Below are 17,912 nucleotides of genomic sequence, written 5' to 3'. Positions count from 1 at the left end.
AGCCTAAGCTTGCTTTTGGTTTGAATAATATTTTAAAATTTATTTTTATTTTTAGTTTTATTTTTTTAAATACATTTAACTAAAAATGAAAATTATTTTTAGACCAACCAATTTAATTGACAAATTCTAATAAGAAAATTAGTAGAAGTCTTGCATTTCAACTTGTAGAGGAAATTCCCCATTGAAAAGAGCTTCCAACAATGGAAGTTTGACTCATAAGTGGGTTCTAGATTATCCTACTAAGCTCGACCAAAGGGTTCCAATGATAAGAGAGATGATATTACTTTCATCACCCACATGACTCTAATTCTTGGTGGTTGTGGTTTCTATATTTGGACTTATAGTGTCATTTTTTTTTTCTCTAACTTCAATTTAATTAATTTCCTCAATATAAGATTCTATAACTCTTAAAACTTTGTATTAAAAATGTAAAAGTTTTAAAAATCTGTTTAAAAAGATTAAAGTATTAAAGAAAATTTACTATTTCAAATTTTAAAATTTTTTGACAACAACTTTTAAAGACATAAAGAAATTTATACTTTTTATAGAAAATGTTCTACTTTTATATAAAAGATTCTAATTTTAAAAACAAAAAAACAAAAAATGTATCCAAACTTATATCAACTTTCATGTTACATTTCTTTGATTCAAATTTTTTGTTTTGGGATTCTCATGGGTAGATGCATCATGTCTAATATATAGTAACAACTAAATATTTATCATGGGTTTTGAAAATATTTTATTTATTTCTATTTTTATTTATATAGATAATTAGTGCAAAATTGTTTATTATTATCATAGATAAATTATGCAAGCTCATGGGATTGCACGGACACTAGCACTCAATGTATCATATTTTCTCAATATAATCTTGATTATTTTATATGAGTTCTACAAGAAAACATGGCAAAAAGCAAGTTAAATAGAGCACTTTGGAAAGGTTAATAACTTTAAAAGGAAGATGACTTGATGCCTAATGATTTACCTTAAAAATCACAGAAAAGGTCTATTAGGCTTAGCCTAGCAAGATTAATGACTTGCTAAAACTATTGTCAATACCTCGGGAGATGATTCAAAGTTGTCATCAAAGCCCCAACTACCATAGTATGCTTGACATTTAACAATCCTAGAAAGTTACCTCATATTACAAACTATTTAAGGAAGAGACGTTCCATTTGCCTCCAAGGTGATAACTCTTCAACATCACTCCACCTTTTATAAATAGTCAACTATGAAGGAAGTAGAGAAAAGAGAAGCATGGAGTAGAACAATGTAGGAGTAGGAGAATGTTAGAAATAAAAGGAAAGAACTTTGTGTTCCTCTAAGAGTAGTTGTAAATTTGTAATCTTACATTTTTGTTTATACTTTCAATTTCAATGTTTAATTTTCAATTTTATCCTTTTCATCTTGGTATTATGAGTGTGTGATTTCTTTGATTTAAGTGAGGGTGAACTTAGGCTTTCATTCAATTCATCAAATCGTAATTAAGGCAAGTTAAGGTAAGGATTAACACATTCATTGTTGTCACCATGTGTTGTTGCTACTTGAAAATGTCTTTGACTAAATGACAATCGATGGAATGATGACTACGGTGTAGAGCCCATACAAAACTTGATCAATCTTGTATCATAAGATTAACCAAGAGGGTTAGAATTCTTCTAGTGGCGTCATAGACATGATATACAAATTTTGTAAACATAAAACTTAGCTCAAATTAGGTTTTAGTGTTTTGAAAGAAAAATGGATAGAGAGAGCAAAAGCTCTATGGTGTGGCATCTATCTAAGATAGGGTCATAAAGGAAAAAAAAAAAAAGGCTAAAGCAAACCCAAATTGTAGCCATTTTCTATATTTATTTAATTTCTTTAATTTTTTTTTAACTCTCATTTTTCCAATTTCAATATAAAAAATACAAAGAACTTCCTTTTCATCGCCTTTTTGAACTAATTTCTTAGTCACTTCCATCTTTCAAATTATCTTTACAATAGAGACATTCCAACTTACAAATGAGATATACAAGTAGACTTTCTATTGCATGTAAAAATAAGAGATACAAGAAGGCAAACGAAAGTGTAGTCACGCTTGAAAAATGAATATAAAAGAAATATATAATAATGATCATTATTAAATGAGAAGAATGAACTAATGTCCAGGGGAGAATGAACAATGTGAATTGAATTATGGATGGGAGAAAATAATCGTTCTCAATAAACATACAAGGGAAATGAATGAGTATGAATTAAAAAACCACTCTAAATATCAACATGCAAACAAGGAAAATGGATGTATGGGGGGGGGGGGGGGCGGGTTTAATGGGAAGTAAGTAAATAAGATATAATAATAAATACATAAAGAATTCATTAAATGATTAGCTAGAATCAATATATGAAGAATATTCTAGAGAAGGAAAAATTATAAAAAAATATTAAAGAAATATAAGATATATGAGATTGAAAATTTTCAATGTGTGATTATATATATATATATATATATATATATATATATTTCTTTAAATGTATTAAATATTTTATTTTTATATTAAAATTAACTTACATTCAAATATATATTATTTATTATTCTTTTTAATAACATTTCCCTTGTTAGGGTGATTTAAACACACTCAACATTTTCACTTTATTTTTATTTTTAAACAGAAATGGATATGTTGCATCTTGTGTCTTATACGTGTGATGCATTCTCATTCATATTCCAATTTTAATCTTAATTTTGTCTTTTTTCCCTTTCCCCTACTCCATCCTCTCTCTCTCTTTGGAAAAAAACTATGAAGTAGATTATCTACACATTCAGCGTTTGAAAGATGAACCATAATAATCTTCAAAACCAAACTTTATAGCATTTATAAGAAAATCTAGCCTCTAAATGATAAACTTTAAATTACAAATACGTTTTTTTAACTAAACAATTTGTTATTCTATTTGTTTATCTATAAATAAAATGACACATGTAAATATTAAGGTTTTGAATTATCTTTCAAATATCTCTCATTAACAATATAATAGAATTAGAAATGTTACTCTTTTTATTATAATTATCTATCACTATTTTTAAGTCACTTCAATCTAAAGATTTAAGAACTAATTGTTCTTAGCAGCTAACATGTTATCTCTAAAATTCATATATTTTGCAACAATTATTGACGCATTACCCATATGCCTACTTACAACCATTTTTATAGTACTATTAAAATCTCCAATAACTCATCCTCATACACTTCTATTCTCTACCCTTGAACTATCAAAATTTAATTTGAAATTTCCATTAAGCGGAGGAATCCAAATGAATCTATTTTTCAACCATCTATTTACTTCATCATTTTTCACCTTACTTCTAAGTTCTAACCTCCATTTTAAGCTTATTAAAAGAAGAAAACAGCCCATTAATTTAATCCATGAGTCAAACTAAATTTTTAATAAAAGATAATAGTAAATAATATGGGCAAAAATTTTGGAGTTGGATTTGGGCTTGAATTATCCAAATCTTGAATTTGAGCCCAATAGTAAGCCTAGTCTTAGTCATAAAAGTTGATTAATGAGTGTTAGTTTTGATGCATTTTTTGTTCTATGTTTTTAAAGATAAAAAATAATAGTAATTTTTATGCAAAATATAATAACTCTTTTATAATATAGATATCTTCAATCATTCTTAAAATTTTTAAATTTTAAGTAAAAAGTTTTTAATACCTTAATTTTTAATTAATTTTTAAAATTCATTATTTTTTTCAAGGTTGGTATAAAATAATTTTTGCATTTATATGAGAGTTACCATCAATTTTTATTTTAAAATGAAAAATAAAAGATTTATCCAAACAATAACTCAGCTTTTAGGTTGTTTTTCTCTTTTTATCCCTTGATGGATGGAAGAGGTGGAGACCCTAAGCTTTGAGAAACCTAAAGAGAAGTTGACAGTCCATATTTTTATTTAAATAAGAGAAATTCCAGAAAAAACCCTATCTTATTTGTGTATGGCTGGGGATTGATGGCATTCCTCTGTACAAGGAAACTAAATATATGTTCAACCTCATTATTATTCATATATCACTTGATTCAAAGTACATCTCAGTCAATATTATAACTAATTATCCATGTCATCCTTGTCAGCTTGAGGAAGGGACTCTCTAGGTCTACATTGATCAAATAATTCAAAATGAACATATGTTTGGTAAATTTTGATGATTAATCTCCCAAGTCTTAAAATTACTAATTCAATTTTAGAGTTACACCTAATTGCTAGAGACTATACAATTAAGAGTGCAACATGAAAAAAGTTCTTGATATTATATATATATGAACTTTTTTTAATTTTGTAAGCACGTTTTGAAATTATAAGAGTCCTTTAGGTCTGAAACGGAAAATATCTAAACAAAACACACTTTCTTTTTACGTTCAATTCTTCTTTGTAAATAGAAAAAAACTATAATTCATTTTTTAAATCAATCAATAACATTAACACCGTGTAATCCAAATGATCTTCATTTCTTATATCAATGCTTCGGGTTCCTAATAAAAATCAATTGATGAATTACTAAAATGATTAAAGGAAATGATTTTTGTTATTAATGTTTGTATACTAATTTGAATCCAATGATCAGATTTGAGTCGGCCCCTTCTTATTATATGACAATTCTAAAAGCAATAACTAGATGAAATATCACAATGACCAAATTCTAAAAGTTGATCAAAAAAGTATTTCTAAGAAATGAGTATATAAAACATTCATAACGAGAGAATTCTAAAACTTCTTATATTATTGAGTTCACTAGAAGCCAATTACTTGGGCATTCACAAACTTATCTTTAGTTTTGAATATTTTATCTTACATTTAAGATGAAAACTGATTTTAGAAAACGTTTACAATATTTTTGACTGTTGAATGATAAAAAATTTTAAATGTTAAAAAAATTAGAAACAAACTCTTAATATTTTTACATTATTAAATTTGAGAATCCATGATATTAGAGTTTATTTATGAAGAGAGTGTTCTTAATCCCTCCTTATGAAACCTTGTTTTTTGTTCTTTATCTTTAATATTAGTAACTTAAGTCTCATATGTGTTCACTGAATGAGTTCCCTTCCTCCATACATAGCAAAATAAATATTAAAATAATTTCTATAATATAATTAAATAGGAAAAATAGATCAAATTAGATTGCCTTCAAAATTTAATATAATACTTCTTAAAATGGAGAAGATCACTTTCTTTTGTTTTAGGATCACTCCCCAGTCTGACAATCTTATCAAATACAACATATACTTTAATGGTTTCATGGAAAACCAACTTAAATAATTTACATTAAATATAAATAATTTTTCTCAATAAGTTAAGAATTTAAAATTATAATGAAAGAAATACATAATCTGAGGATTCCATTTATGTCATCATCAGTTATGAGAAAAGAAGCAGCTTTTCGTATAAACACATGACCTTTGCATTAGAAAAAAAAGAAAGGAAAAGGTCAATGCCTTTTCCAGGGTGGGGTCTAAATTGGGTCAGAAAATTCCATACAGCGGATGACCTCATTCACAAAAACTGCTCAAAATATTAAATACGAAGATATCCGGAGATTTTGTGAGATCCATTCTGAGATACACCAGCCCAAAAATGGCAAACACTCCCGCTATAAATATTTTGTGAGGATTTTTGGAGATTCTCACTCGTATAGTTCAGCTCATGGGAGTCATTCCTATGCCTGAATGCTACGGCCCCGAGTCGAGTGTGGTTTCCAGAGAGGAGAATTAGATTCTAGTCAGTGCTTGGATTTCTGGGCTATCTCGGGTCTTAAGTATTTTCTCGGAAAGAAGCATTGATTTTTCTCTTCTTACCATTTGCTGAAAACAAGGGTGAATTGGGCGTGTGTTTGTATTTCTTCTACTTGTTTTCTTGCTTTGTCAATTTGCATATAGCCGCTTTCTTCTCCACAGCCTCTGTGATTTCGTTACCATATTGGTATGTGATTTCAATATTTCTGAATGATTTTTTTTCCTTGTTTTAGATTTTGTGATCTTAGGAATTAAGATTTTGAGTTATTCTCTGATTTCTGGCGTTTGGGTTCATTCATATTCAGTTTGTGGGAGTCTTGGACTTCAATTAAAACAAACCGCAGCAGAAAATGTGTAACAGCAGCAATGGGGGTGGTGGTGGGGGTGAGGAGTGGGACCCATGTGCTAAGAAGCAGAAGCATCAGCAAAATAAACCACGGCAGAGAGGGCTTGGAGTTGCGAAGCTTGAGAAGATATTGAGAGAACAGAAGGATAAGGAAGAGAACAAGGTGGCTGTTGCAGAATTCTCTTCACGCTTGCTTTCTGCTCTTCCTCGGCAGTATCAGCCTCCGTCTTCCTCTTTCCTCTGTCCAGTGTTGCCTCCGGTGACTGCACAGCCTCCCATGACAATGATGAGTCTCTCTTCTTCGACTACTTCTGCTATGCATGTTCCTTTAACCTCGACATCTGTCCCCTTTGGCCCATCTCCCTTTACAGTGCCAGTCCTTTATGGTAATGCCGGCATGAATTCAACTAGTGGGGTTGGTGTTGGCGGTGGCAGTGGTGTCTTTGGTGAGCCCGCCACGGCTGTGCCGGGGTGTGGCTGTTTTCCCAGTTCTTGCGAGTCAAGTCTTCATGGGGATCCTAGGATTGAATCTAATAGAATGAATACTGCCCCTCTTGTGCTGCAAAGAGAACAATATCCATACCCATCTCCAACGGTAATAAATAATTAGTATGCACTTTTTCTTATGTGATTTCTCTCTTTTTGGGAATAATATACACCTCTACAACTTGCAGATGAATCCTTCTCCGTTGTCTGCCGCTTGGTCAACCTCGTTTTCAGCGGGACGAAATCATCAAATAGAGCACCCTTCAAACCAAAGGCCTTATGCCAACTACAATTTCATAAGGCCAGAGGAACAGAAGGCATGTGCCATTTTCCCCACTGCCCTTCTTTTGGACCTTCTCTTCTTCTCTTTGCTGATTCTAGTTGATTTATTTTAACCCATTAAGTTGACTTTTCATGTTTTCTTTACCTGATTTCAATGGAGTTCTACTGTTTTTGGTTTTTTTGATTGAGAAGAAAACAGGTGGCAGTTAATGGGGCCATTTTCTAACGTTAAATTTGGTTACCACGCAGATGGTTGGTACAAAAAGGCCATGGCCTTTCTCAAATGACCGACCTTTGGGGCTCCATTACCCTACTCCTTTTCCCGCTGACATACAGAAGTCGTACCTGTCACCTTCATGTGGCAATGGCAGTGCAATTATGCTTGATCCCGGCAAAACAATCTCTAGGTTGGCTTAGTTCTTTTGTCCTCCTGCTTCAAGTACATAGCCATCATAGCCATTGTCTCAGTGATGGGTTAACATTTCTTTTGCTGCATTCCTCAGGGAAGTGAACAGAAGCAGCCACTTTGGGCTGACCTCAGAAAAGGGCTTTACAGAATGTGCTTCTTCTGATGGTAATTTCCTCACATTAGGACCTCCTGGAGGTCCTTCCCCACCAAGACAGACATCTAAACTGGATTTCTCTGAGGTCAATTTACTTCCATTTCAGGTAAAATATAAATATTACCTAATTCCTTTTCCTTCTAATCAATTCACTGTTCATATGGTGTTGATAAGGTTGTTTGCTTTTGATGTAAAGGGATGCATGGAGGGTCATTACCAGAGGTCAACACCAGGTGGATCAATCCATCAGAAACCCTTGTATAGGTTCTCAACAGAGGGGCATATGGGCAGGGAAGAAACAGCCTTGAGCTTGAATTATCTGAGAGATGATGCAGAAGAGGATAATATTGATCTCGACTTAAAGCTTTAATTGGGTTGTTCCCATGGAGACCAAAGACCACACAATTCTCATAGAAATCTAATTAAGAGAGTTTTTCTTTACTTTTCTTTTCTTTTTTTCTCTCTTTAAAATGTACTAAATGCCTGTGACTGGTCTGATCTTGAGAATCTGACTCCGAAGTTTGAATGAAATGATGTGAGTATTTTAAGATGGAAACATTTTTCATTCCAGAAGTATCTAATTCCAATTCTATACAGTTCCAATCCAGCTATTTGAAGATAATAGCATTGCGCTTTCAATATTTGGGCCTTCATAGTTTTGGAGAGATGTGGGTTTGTTTGTTTGTATGAGATTGAAGTTTGGTCAATGCTTGTGTTTTTGGGGGGATTTTCATGGATTGTGCGACATGCACATTAATTGACATCAAACCTTTGACCATGAAATATTAAATAGGCCTGTCTTGTTCTGTTTTTGAGGACCCCACCTACAATATGATTGTTGCTCTGAGACTGAAACCTGCAACACTGCAAAGTGAAATGGTTGGAGATATTTGGGGATTTCTTCACCTAATAATAGTTTAATACACAGGAGACCAAACGGATTCCTGCCTGGGCACTCTTTTTGTGGTATTCATGTTATGTTCTCCCATTTTTTTTCTCTTTAATTGCTTCAAGCGCCTTTTATAATTTCATTCTCTTCCAAACAATTCCCCAGAGCCGGACTCCCAATTATCATTTTTTGTAGTAAGCCATTGCTGATTCCTATCCCAAGTCATATCACCTCCTCCCTCACAATTAAAAATTTCAAGTAGAACTTAGAAGGAAGTCAATACTGTAATTATGTCATAAACCAGAGGCTAGCTAGGGTGGTGACCGGCTCGTCCTGCCTCAACCTTTTTGGGCAAACTGTACACATGATGACCCTGAAGTTTCTGAGCCTTTTGACACATGTCAAAAAACCTTTAATATGGTCAAGTTATGATAAGTTTTGGCACCGACAATTTCTTAAACAACCCAATTCTTCATGGCTTGATGCTATCTTCAGAAAAACATTCAACCATTTCTAGGACCTAAGTTTCGAAAGTACATACAGTTCATAATTGAATCAAAATAGAAATATGTTCATAATACAGTCATCTACATTCTTGTAAAAAAAAAAGAAACACAAGAATCAAGAAGAAAAAACATGAATTTTTATGCAGATGTCTATTGATTGCGTAAGCTCATCTATCCAACTGATGCAGAAGATGGGGTTGGAAGATGCTAAGCACATATTTATGAATTCCACCCCACTTTTTTCTCTACTGGGTGGCACCAAAAGCTTGCTTGGAGAGTCTTAGGACCATCCAAGAACTTCAGTGAGAACATAAAGCAGCCCTAGAGATATGGGGTACATAAGATATGCTATTATGGCTGTCCAGATTGGGAATTTTGTGCTGCAGCTAGTAAGCAGACCCATCAACGTGCAAATAATTAGAACAACCAGAATTTCGGCCGAAACATCCCAAGACAAATCCCTGATATAGACGAGTAACAAGAACATGGCCAAACCCATCATATTATTCATGAACACTGCATTGTATATCTGCAGAAAAACAGTTTCAAATGGCAAATGAGCAATTAGTTTCTTGTCATTCTTGCAACTACACTAGACATATAAGAAGACAAGAGCATAAGAGCAATGGGATGAGATACTGACAGATGTAATACTAGTCGGATAGGTATAAGATAAGCGTAAATACATCTCATCTTGTCCTTCATATGGAATGCAAACACATTGGTTTATGTCGACATATTATAATTTTTGTTTGCTAGCTGAATGCTAGTAGCCGAGTGGCATCTAGGCTTATCTGGTATGAACTGTTCCATCACATTTTATGAAGCAATTTTCTTATGCATAAGTTGATGATTGAAAATGGAGATTGTTATGATCAGCAATATGAAAACCAAGGTTGCAAACTTTGTGAGATGTGACAGCTGAATTTAAGAGAGAAATGAACCTCAGAAAATGTTAATGAAATAGCCTGTTTGGTCTTCAGTCTGGCAGATTTGATTGCCCCCAGTGTCTCTCTGTAGCTCATAGCCACTGGTATGATAACGTATGAGATTATGAATGAAGGGATATTTACAGCACTGGAGAACTCATTGATAGTTTGAATTAAGGGTTGTGCAAGAAGGCTCATCACAGCAGTTCCTATTATCAATAGAAAAGCAGCCTTAAAGTAATTGAACCAAGAATTTTGAGCAGTCTGACTCTGCTGCTTTGCTTTCTTAGCCAGCAAGCTCTGCTGCTCTTCACTCTGCATACATATTTCAAAAATTATAACGATAAAGTTTTGCTTAGCATTCAAACAGATTCTGCCATGGGTTAAGTTACCTGTGCAGATCTGCTGAACAACTTAGGCCGCTCGTCATATTGATTATTGTCAGGGTGATTAGCCTCGTAAAGCCATTTTGAAATTCCCCTATGGAACTCTGTCTCATCAATTTGAGCATTTCCAGAGGCATCAAAATCTTCCATCACCTTTTCCACAAAATCCTCATTTCTCAAGCCTGCCTCTTCCAACTTAATTCCTAGCAAGAATGCTCTAAGTTCAGCATCTGATATGCTTGCATCCTTATTCTGGTCAATTTCATGAAACACCCTGTAAATATAAGAAGCAGAGACTAATTACTAAGATGCAACAATCTTCAAAAGACTCAGTTGGGGTACAGTATATGAAAAGATTATCTAGGAAGCTCACTCTCTTATTCTGGATTCATCAGGTTCACCAGCAGCAGTGAGAAGGCTTGCTACTAGGTTGTTCTTTACAAAGTTCCTTAGCACATATGCTAGTCTTCTTTCCTGAATCCATGGCTGGAATACCTATACAGTATTCATTGTCCAGAAAGATTATTTTGATATATCATATGCTAGAGAACATTAAAATTTAGTTGATGGAAGTTCAATGACGGATCAAATAATAAAAAGAAAAAATCTCCTTGTTCTTCAAGTGGGTGCAAACTACATTTCATAAAATCTGTGCATCAATTTCATATATGAACCAACAAGACTTTTCCCACATATATGGAGACATCTATTGGAGGAAAGTTTTGTGCTACTAAATTGATGTTTACCTGATAGAAGCAGTAAAGGAAGAGAAAAACAAGCGTGACAAGGAGAGAAATTAAGATAACTACTCGGATCCCAGAAGATGAATTGATAAGCTTTGCTAGTTGAAGAATGAGAAATGGGATCATGGACAGAATCATGATTCTTGCAGTATACCTTGTTGCATCATCAGTACGAACCCCATAACCTGCATGTACACAAAGACTAAAGAGCATCAGTTTATTGCATTCTATGCAGCCTTTATGCTTAACCATGAAGGTGGCAGAGCAGGAAAAAAACCAGTTAAGCTGAATGGTTTCTTGTTATTTTCCAGAGCTGAGGAGGTGGAAGAATCTGAAATGTCATAATTGCCAAAAAAAACACAAGAACCCCATATCACGGTCAGTTGCATGACTGCTGATCCTGCAAGCATGGCCATGCTCATTGTGGCCATTGATTCAGCAGTGTCTGTACTCCCAGAAAGCCCAGTCACTGAAAAAGAACATGAGAACCTATAATCATATATCAAATTCTTTGATGTGTTAACAAAAATATGACAATTCAAAGTTGGAAATCTTACACATTAATGCTTCTAATACTTGAACTTAAATTCAATTATTCATGTTTTAATACCTTGACATGTTGATGGTTAAGCCAGGAGGAAACAAACAAGTAAATAATCTAGTTTCATAGATACAAAAATATATCTAAAATAGAATAAAAATGTTGCATTCATACAATAAAATATGGGATTTAGTCTCTTTCATTATGATAACACAATCTCTTAATAGTAAAAAGAATGCATGATGGTTACCTAATCTTGCTACATCATTAATTCACCATCCTAATATGGCACTAGAACAATGGGTTTTTTTGTCTTTGTTTCATTGCATTGGCATATAATTTGAAAGTAAGATAGCAAAAAGAAAGGAAAATTAGGCATTTTTCTAGTCAAAATTTTAGATCTCGGACTCACCTCACATTGCCAGTGGAGTGAAAAAAAAAATTATTTTCTTAAGAAAAAGCCTTACTTTTGATGAGGAAGAAGCAACTAAAGAACTATAGAATAACATCCATGACATGTGACTGTTCCGCTGAATCTCCACATTTCTGTACAGCCTTACTTGTCCCGGAAGCTTTGTCGACTGGGTTAGAATTGGAGATGAATAAAATAGAATATGTCTGACCTTGTCAACTTGTGGATGAGGGATATAATTCCGTAATTATCTGGCTCAGTATAAACCAAATATTTAATTAAATAGCTTCGTAAGTCAAGATTAGATTCAATCGCAGCCACAAGGACAAGCAACTGCCTTGATATTCCTGCCCTAGTCATAACTCATAACGACCTTTCACCCGCAGCCTCCTCCATGGTTGATGATATTAGCTAGCTACCTTATCTGCAACCATGTCAGAGTCTCTAGGCTGGTGTAGACCATGAGGGCTCGAGGTGAAGAAAAATGGCACTAAGCATGTTAGAAATGGGATTGATTTCATGGACTAGAGCCAGACTTTTTCGATCTTTTCTTTTCTTTTAATCGTACGGTAAAATGTGGGTTGAGATTAATGAAGCCTTCTTGTACAAAAGGAAAAAGATTCATGGACTAAAAGTTAAAACCTCAACTGGGGAGATTTATCTAGACCAGAAAGGAACTAGTAACTAAGGAAATGAGATATGATAATATTCCATGTAGGTTATTTTAATGTATGAAGAAAGAAAATCTTGCGATTGAATTTACTAATGAAGGTTGAGAGATGGAAGAGGAAATCAAGAGTATAAGGAGTTACCAAGAATCATCGCGACTTCTGGGATTGAGCCCAGAATGTGGAACAAACTAGCACCAAAAATACCAGTTCCAAATATCTGGAAGAAGAGGTCAGACCCGGCTGAAACGTATTGCTCTCCAAGGGACAGCAAGAACTCGTATACCACAATGAGGAAGAGCTCTCCCCATACCACTGTCGTGCAAGGCAAGAAGCCATAGGTGGGTTCGCATGTCACCGTTGACGCGCTAAGCTCCAGGCCGATGATGGGAGATTGGGTTACGTTTTTCATGCCATCAGTTACAAGGTTGAGCTTCTCTGGAACCGAACGGCTACCCCCAGAAAAGGCCACGAGAAGGGGAAGAAAAAGGATGTATGCTGCTCTTACCATCTTCTTGGAGACTCTACGTGGTGCATAAATGTGGAGGATGAGAAGTTGAAGATGAATAAGTTGCCACAAGCAAATTTAAGAAAATGTAAGAGCCTGCAGAACAGAAAGATTCAACTTGTTAAGTGGGAAAAGTCGTGGTTTTACTTCAAATTTTGGTTTAATAAATAAAACTGAGACTGGTAGATATGATTACCATTTTGGCACGTCTGATGAGGTTGAGTGCATGCCACCTGATAAGATAGTTTTGCGTTGGAACGACTGACCTGGCAGCTGGCTCTTGTATGTAAAACAACTAATCTATTCTTTCTTATTTATTTATCAATACTCGCCTAGATCACAAGGGCTTACAGGAATTAAAACTTATGACCTCAAGACATCGGTGATTTGAAGCCGGAGCATGAGCATTTTCCTTGACCATGGTTGAATTTTCTCCCTTTGGAATGGACAATGTTGTGGCCTATTAATTGGAGAAGAGAAAGCTGAAGTTTAATGATTATCATGAAAAAATAGCTGGGTCATGTGGCTTAAGCGTATAAGGACTACCCTTTCCCCAATTTCAACTGGGTATACTAACTTAGAGATTTGGCACTACTTGCCGATAACTAGCCTGTGCCCAAGATGTTTGCTTTAAGGTATCAACTTCTGCATTTCAGTATGCTACTAATCAATACTCGGATTGGCTCCCCGTTTCTGCTACTAAACAATGGAAAATCCCCCTTATAGAACGTTCCAAAGAAGCCATTTTCCATCAAAAGAACTCCCAATTATAATACTGGGTTAGGTCGTCCTTCACCCCCTTTGTAAGCCATAACTAGGCTCTCCCTAGAAAGTAGTGCTATGTTTTATATTACATGCCAGGGCGGCCATGGCCAGGTGGCATGCTCTTCCTGACTAAGCCTATGGAGTGGACTCTGCACATGTGATGAGAGGTTTTGTGGGACTGACTCGTGCCGAGACTTGTAGACCCTTAATTTGGTACTTCCATTGCAAAAAGTCTACTCATTTGACGGTTTCTGTGATTGGTCCAGTCTGGTTTTGATTTTTTATGCTGGAGAGTAATCGATTCAAGAATGTTCAGGGAAACTTTTGCAGTTGAAGTTTCGAACTTCGGTGTCATCAAATCATGATGGTTTTTACCCTTCTCAGTATGTGATTTGCTTGTCCAAAATTGGAATTTGGTGCAGAAGAAGTAATGAGACCCATCACTCTGCAGATAATTAGAACAACCAAAACTTCAGCCGAGACATGCCATGGGTGTAAAACACCATTGATATTACAGCTCAGGTATAATGAATGATGAAGGTATTTATCAATGTCATCACGAGATTCACAACTCAAGTTTGCAAGTCTGTCTTTAAATGTTGGCAGCTAGTTGTTTAGAAATTAAAATGAAGATCAAGGATGAAAATTTTATCAAACTTTCAAATGAAAACCGAACCCAAGACTGAAACTGACCTTTTCAGTCTCTGTTCTGGTAGATTTAATTGCCCTGGTTCAACGTCTAATATCCAGCTAGGATTTAATATCTTTAAGCTTTATTTATAGAATCAAGGCATTATTTTTCTCACAAAGTTAGATTTTTCTCATGCATTTATGTTGATTGAAGATCAATACACACAGAGGATGACTTTGTTGAATCAGAATGTCCTAAGCATATCATGGAGGCAAGGGAGAAGGAAAAACCCAGTTAAACTAGATGGTCTATTATTTTCCAAATTTGATGAGTTTGAAGAAACTGGAAAATTATGGCTGCCAAACACGACACAAGAACCCCAAATTAGTGTTAGAAGCATGACTACTGATCCTGAAAGTAAGATCACATTGATTTCTTTGATGGGTTAAAGGAAAATAGGAGAAACGAACTTGGACATCTCAACAACCAATACCACTTATTGTAATGATAACAGGGAATGACCGGTTTATAGTAAACAAACATGGAATGTAGTGACATAAGGCTTCCATACCCAATCATTGACCCCCTTTTTTTTTTTTTTTTTCAATGTGAGATTTATTTTTGGAGGACTTTTATTTTGTCAATCACGACTGGGTCGTGGTTACATTTTTATCATTCATCACTCATCATTTAATATAAACCCGAAGACTTCGAATATAATAAACTCTAAAAACTTAGCCAATTATTGTTTAACAACACTAATGAAAGCCAGTTCTATCTGTCAAGATTCAACAATAAAAGAACATAATAACCAAATAATTTCCTCTGCCTGCTTTCCCGGAAACCACATTTCACCGGCTGCCTCATCTGCAATTTTTTTTTGGTGAAGAGACCACAATCCTTTGAGCATGCATTTTCTCATGGCGGTTGCTAAATAAGCTCTATGACGGTTCTAAGACTGGCGGATATGACTCGTCAATATGGGAAAATTGAGATTTGAGTCCGTGCTGTCTGACAAAGATGGTTTACCCTTTAAATGGCCTAACCCTTGGCTTGCTTGCAAGAAAGCATGACCTATTCTTATTTATTCATTGGGGAGAATTGGTGGGTTGAATCTTCTCCCTTAGATTAATTATTATATATGTTGTTTTAGATTCAATTGTAAGGTGAGGGGGAAGTAGAAGTTTGTAACCACCCCGTTCTGGGGTCAAACAACAACAATAATCCAATGGCCAAGAAGTTAACACTAGGCCCATTCTTTTTGCCAAATGCTCTTTTTCTGAAACCTGTCAGTTACTGTACTAAGAACCAAGAACACTGACTGAATTGATTGAAGGACATGGTATTAAATATGATTTCCAGCCCAAGAGTCAGTAAGAAAATCCTGCATGACTAGATTGTTAATGAGAATGCAACTCCATTATACTTGAGACCATCCAATAGAATTTAATCTGCGACTTTCACGTGCTGATAATCCTAAAGTGAAAGACTAACGCCTAGGTTCCGAAGAAAGACGGAAAAGGTCTCCTCAAAGCCAGACCTTCAACAAAGAAAAACACACGAACAAATTACTAAATCATATTTCTCTAACACATGAAAAGGCTAACCAAGAGTCAAATCATCAAGTGAGAAATGACTTACGAAAAGATAGGAATAAGAAAATGAACACAGATGAACAATAAGCCTGATTTGAGTGTAGTGTAATAATTTTTAGCTGATATATTCTGAATTATGAATACAAACAGATCCTCTGAACTCAAGGTCAGGCCACTCCAATTTGCATTTGGAGTTTGCCCTCCCAATCAGATTACCATTCCTTGAATTTGTATTTTTTTTAACCTCAAATACACAAGAAAAAGTTACACCAAGATACATTAAAAATATTTATATTGGGGAAAAAATGATAGAAAGAAAGAATTTTTAAGACCAAAATTTATTGCCCTATAAACTTTGGGCTCTTGATATGCTATATCAGCGAAAAATGCAAGCAGTTACCACCCTTTAGCATGCATTTCTCAAAATAACAGCTTAAACATGTACAAGGGTTTTCCATGGTTCCTCTGATTGCCTGCCTCCTCTGTTTCATTTGAAAAGAAAATACCATTATACAGTGCAGTCAAGAAGCAATAGGATTGCGTTGTTGCCGGTAAAAATGTGGAGCAGCCTCCATAAGCCAAGAAGGGTCTATGGAAATGACATTGCGCATGTATTGTCGATCAGTTGAGACAAGAGAATTGTATATAATCCACTTTGGATTAACTCTGCAAAGTGACCAGGTCAAAGGGAATGAAAATCAAAGAAATTAGCATTTCAACAAATTTGCTAGTAGCATTCAAACAAGAAAACAATTTGCATGAAAGGTGAAGTGCATGTCCTGATAGGCACTTTAACTTCTTCTCTATTGCTGTAAACTAGTAAGTCAGGATTTATACGTTATCCTGAATCTCATGAATAAACATATATCCACTAGCTGCCTTGAAGTTCTATAATCATAGAAGAATTACATAACGCCAAATTTTCAAAATCAAGTCAAATCTCTGTACTAACCTGAATAATACTGATGATGGATGAATATAAACTTCTTGGGCACTTCTAATGGTCTTGTACATTCCACCTTGACTGTGTGCCTTTCAACAAGATGAACAATACAAATTTAACACAAGATTAACTTAATGAAGATTTTCTCAGAAAATGACACTCGTGGTTTTGTTTTACTGAAGGTTCTCCAAAGACCAATTGGAAATCTATGAAATGCTTATACCCTTGAAAAGAGAATATGATACATTTGAATTTTTAGGAATTACTCACTTCTAAGCAGCAAGCATTAGCAAAAAACCCAGCAGTGACTGCCTTCCTTACCACCTGAAAGAATTGAATAGCAGAAAATTTTTAACAATCCCAGTACACAGTGATTAACAAAACAAAGTTTTTGATGTTACAAAAGGCGATATTATGAATTGAAAGAGGTGAGTGTTGGAAATGAGGAAAAGCCTCAGAAAAATGATGCAGTTTTATTGCATTGGTCCGAACCTGCACTAGCACATGCATATTTCTCAATTTACTAGTCAATTTGTGGCTATATCTTATTGACCAGTTAGTTTCATGGATCTGTGAAAAATCACAGGTCCAAACTTGTTATAAAGTGCTGCAAGTAATGATAGAACCATTTACTAGGTATAACCTAATTGATATCTAATGCTTTACGAGCATTCCAATTTCCATGATGACAAAAGAAGTATTATTGAATCAAGATACAACTTTGAGGATAGACAAATGAAATAAAATAGGGAACTAGATACAACTTCGATGATAGATTATGAAATAAAATAGGGAAAATTCAAAAGGGAAAAGAAAAAACATGAAGAACTTTTCTAATCAAGCACAGGAAACTGCATTCTCAACACAATTACCAGTAAATACATAAGAAGATAAAAGAACTCAAACATGCCTCAATTATTTAGATAGAATAGCTTTCAGGGTTT

General features: G+C 34.5%; 4 protein-coding genes across 4 annotated transcripts in view; 2 read left to right on the top strand and 2 right to left on the bottom strand.

Moving 5' to 3' along the window:
* The first annotated feature begins 5,628 nt into the window (after positions 1 to 5,628).
* On the top strand, positions 5,629 to 7,002 carry LOC132254552 (uncharacterized). The gene is made up of 3 exons (XM_059740427.1): positions 5,629 to 5,962; positions 6,081 to 6,716; positions 6,796 to 7,002. The coding sequence occupies exons 2-3, from the start codon at positions 6,126 to 6,128 to the stop codon at positions 7,000 to 7,002; spliced, it is 798 nt and encodes a 265-aa protein (XP_059596410.1). The 5' UTR covers positions 5,629 to 5,962; positions 6,081 to 6,125.
* A 33-nt stretch (positions 7,003 to 7,035) lies between these two features.
* On the top strand, positions 7,036 to 7,965 carry LOC104880484 (uncharacterized). Its single transcript, XM_010657187.3, has 3 exons — positions 7,036 to 7,296; positions 7,393 to 7,558; positions 7,649 to 7,965. The coding sequence occupies exons 1-3, from the start codon at positions 7,139 to 7,141 to the stop codon at positions 7,820 to 7,822; spliced, it is 498 nt and encodes a 165-aa protein (XP_010655489.2). The 5' UTR covers positions 7,036 to 7,138; the 3' UTR covers positions 7,823 to 7,965.
* A 926-nt stretch (positions 7,966 to 8,891) lies between these two features.
* Positions 8,892 to 13,134, bottom strand: LOC100243523 (sodium/calcium exchanger NCL1). Its single transcript, XM_019222753.2, has 7 exons — positions 12,671 to 13,134; positions 11,183 to 11,374; positions 10,909 to 11,090; positions 10,536 to 10,657; positions 10,169 to 10,436; positions 9,792 to 10,091; positions 8,892 to 9,376 (listed from the first exon to the last, which is right to left on the bottom strand). The coding sequence occupies exons 1-7, from the start codon at positions 13,035 to 13,037 to the stop codon at positions 9,128 to 9,130; spliced, it is 1,680 nt and encodes a 559-aa protein (XP_019078298.1). The 5' UTR covers positions 13,038 to 13,134; the 3' UTR covers positions 8,892 to 9,127.
* A 2,968-nt stretch (positions 13,135 to 16,102) lies between these two features.
* LOC100257193 (probable pre-mRNA-splicing factor ATP-dependent RNA helicase DEAH9) overlaps positions 16,103 to 17,912 on the bottom strand; it is a 32,235-nt gene continuing 30,425 nt past the window's right edge. Inside the window, exons 21-23 of the mRNA XM_010657185.3 lie at positions 17,239 to 17,292; positions 16,978 to 17,057; positions 16,103 to 16,691 (exon numbers count right to left, since the gene is read on the bottom strand). Of these exons, the coding sequence (XP_010655487.1) occupies positions 16,547 to 16,691; positions 16,978 to 17,057; positions 17,239 to 17,292 (279 nt within the window). The 3' untranslated portion in view covers positions 16,103 to 16,546. The remainder of the gene's footprint in view (positions 16,692 to 16,977; positions 17,058 to 17,238; positions 17,293 to 17,912) is intronic.

The sequence above is a fragment of the Vitis vinifera genome, chromosome 10 (assembly GCF_030704535.1).
Source record: "Vitis vinifera cultivar Pinot Noir 40024 chromosome 10, ASM3070453v1".
In the NCBI taxonomy this organism is placed as follows: domain Eukaryota; kingdom Viridiplantae; phylum Streptophyta; class Magnoliopsida; order Vitales; family Vitaceae; genus Vitis; species Vitis vinifera.
Note: the sequence above shows the minus strand (reverse complement) of the source record. Positions and strands in the feature narration are given on the sequence as shown.

Coding starts and splice junctions, on each gene's coding strand:
- LOC104880484 (XM_010657187.3), top strand. CDS start 7,139: ATGGTTGGTACAAAAAGGCCATGGCCTTTCTCAAATGACCGACCTTTG. Junction 7,297..7,392: donor CCCGGCAAAACAATCTCTAG/GTTGGCTTAGTT, acceptor TGCATTCCTCAG/GGAAGTGAACAGAAGCAGCC. Junction 7,559..7,648: donor TCAATTTACTTCCATTTCAG/GTAAAATATAAA, acceptor TTTGATGTAAAG/GGATGCATGGAGGGTCATTA.
- LOC100243523 (XM_019222753.2), bottom strand. CDS start 13,037: ATGGTAAGAGCAGCATACATCCTTTTTCTTCCCCTTCTCGTGGCCTTT. Junction 10,658..10,908: donor TCCTTTACTGCTTCTATCAG/GTAAACATCAAT, acceptor AATACTGTATAG/GTATTCCAGCCATGGATTCA. Junction 9,377..9,791: donor TTTCATTAACATTTTCTGAG/GTTCATTTCTCT, acceptor GTTTTTCTGCAG/ATATACAATGCAGTGTTCAT.
- LOC132254552 (XM_059740427.1), top strand. CDS start 6,126: ATGTGTAACAGCAGCAATGGGGGTGGTGGTGGGGGTGAGGAGTGGGAC. Junction 6,717..6,795: donor ATCCATACCCATCTCCAACG/GTAATAAATAAT, acceptor TACAACTTGCAG/ATGAATCCTTCTCCGTTGTC.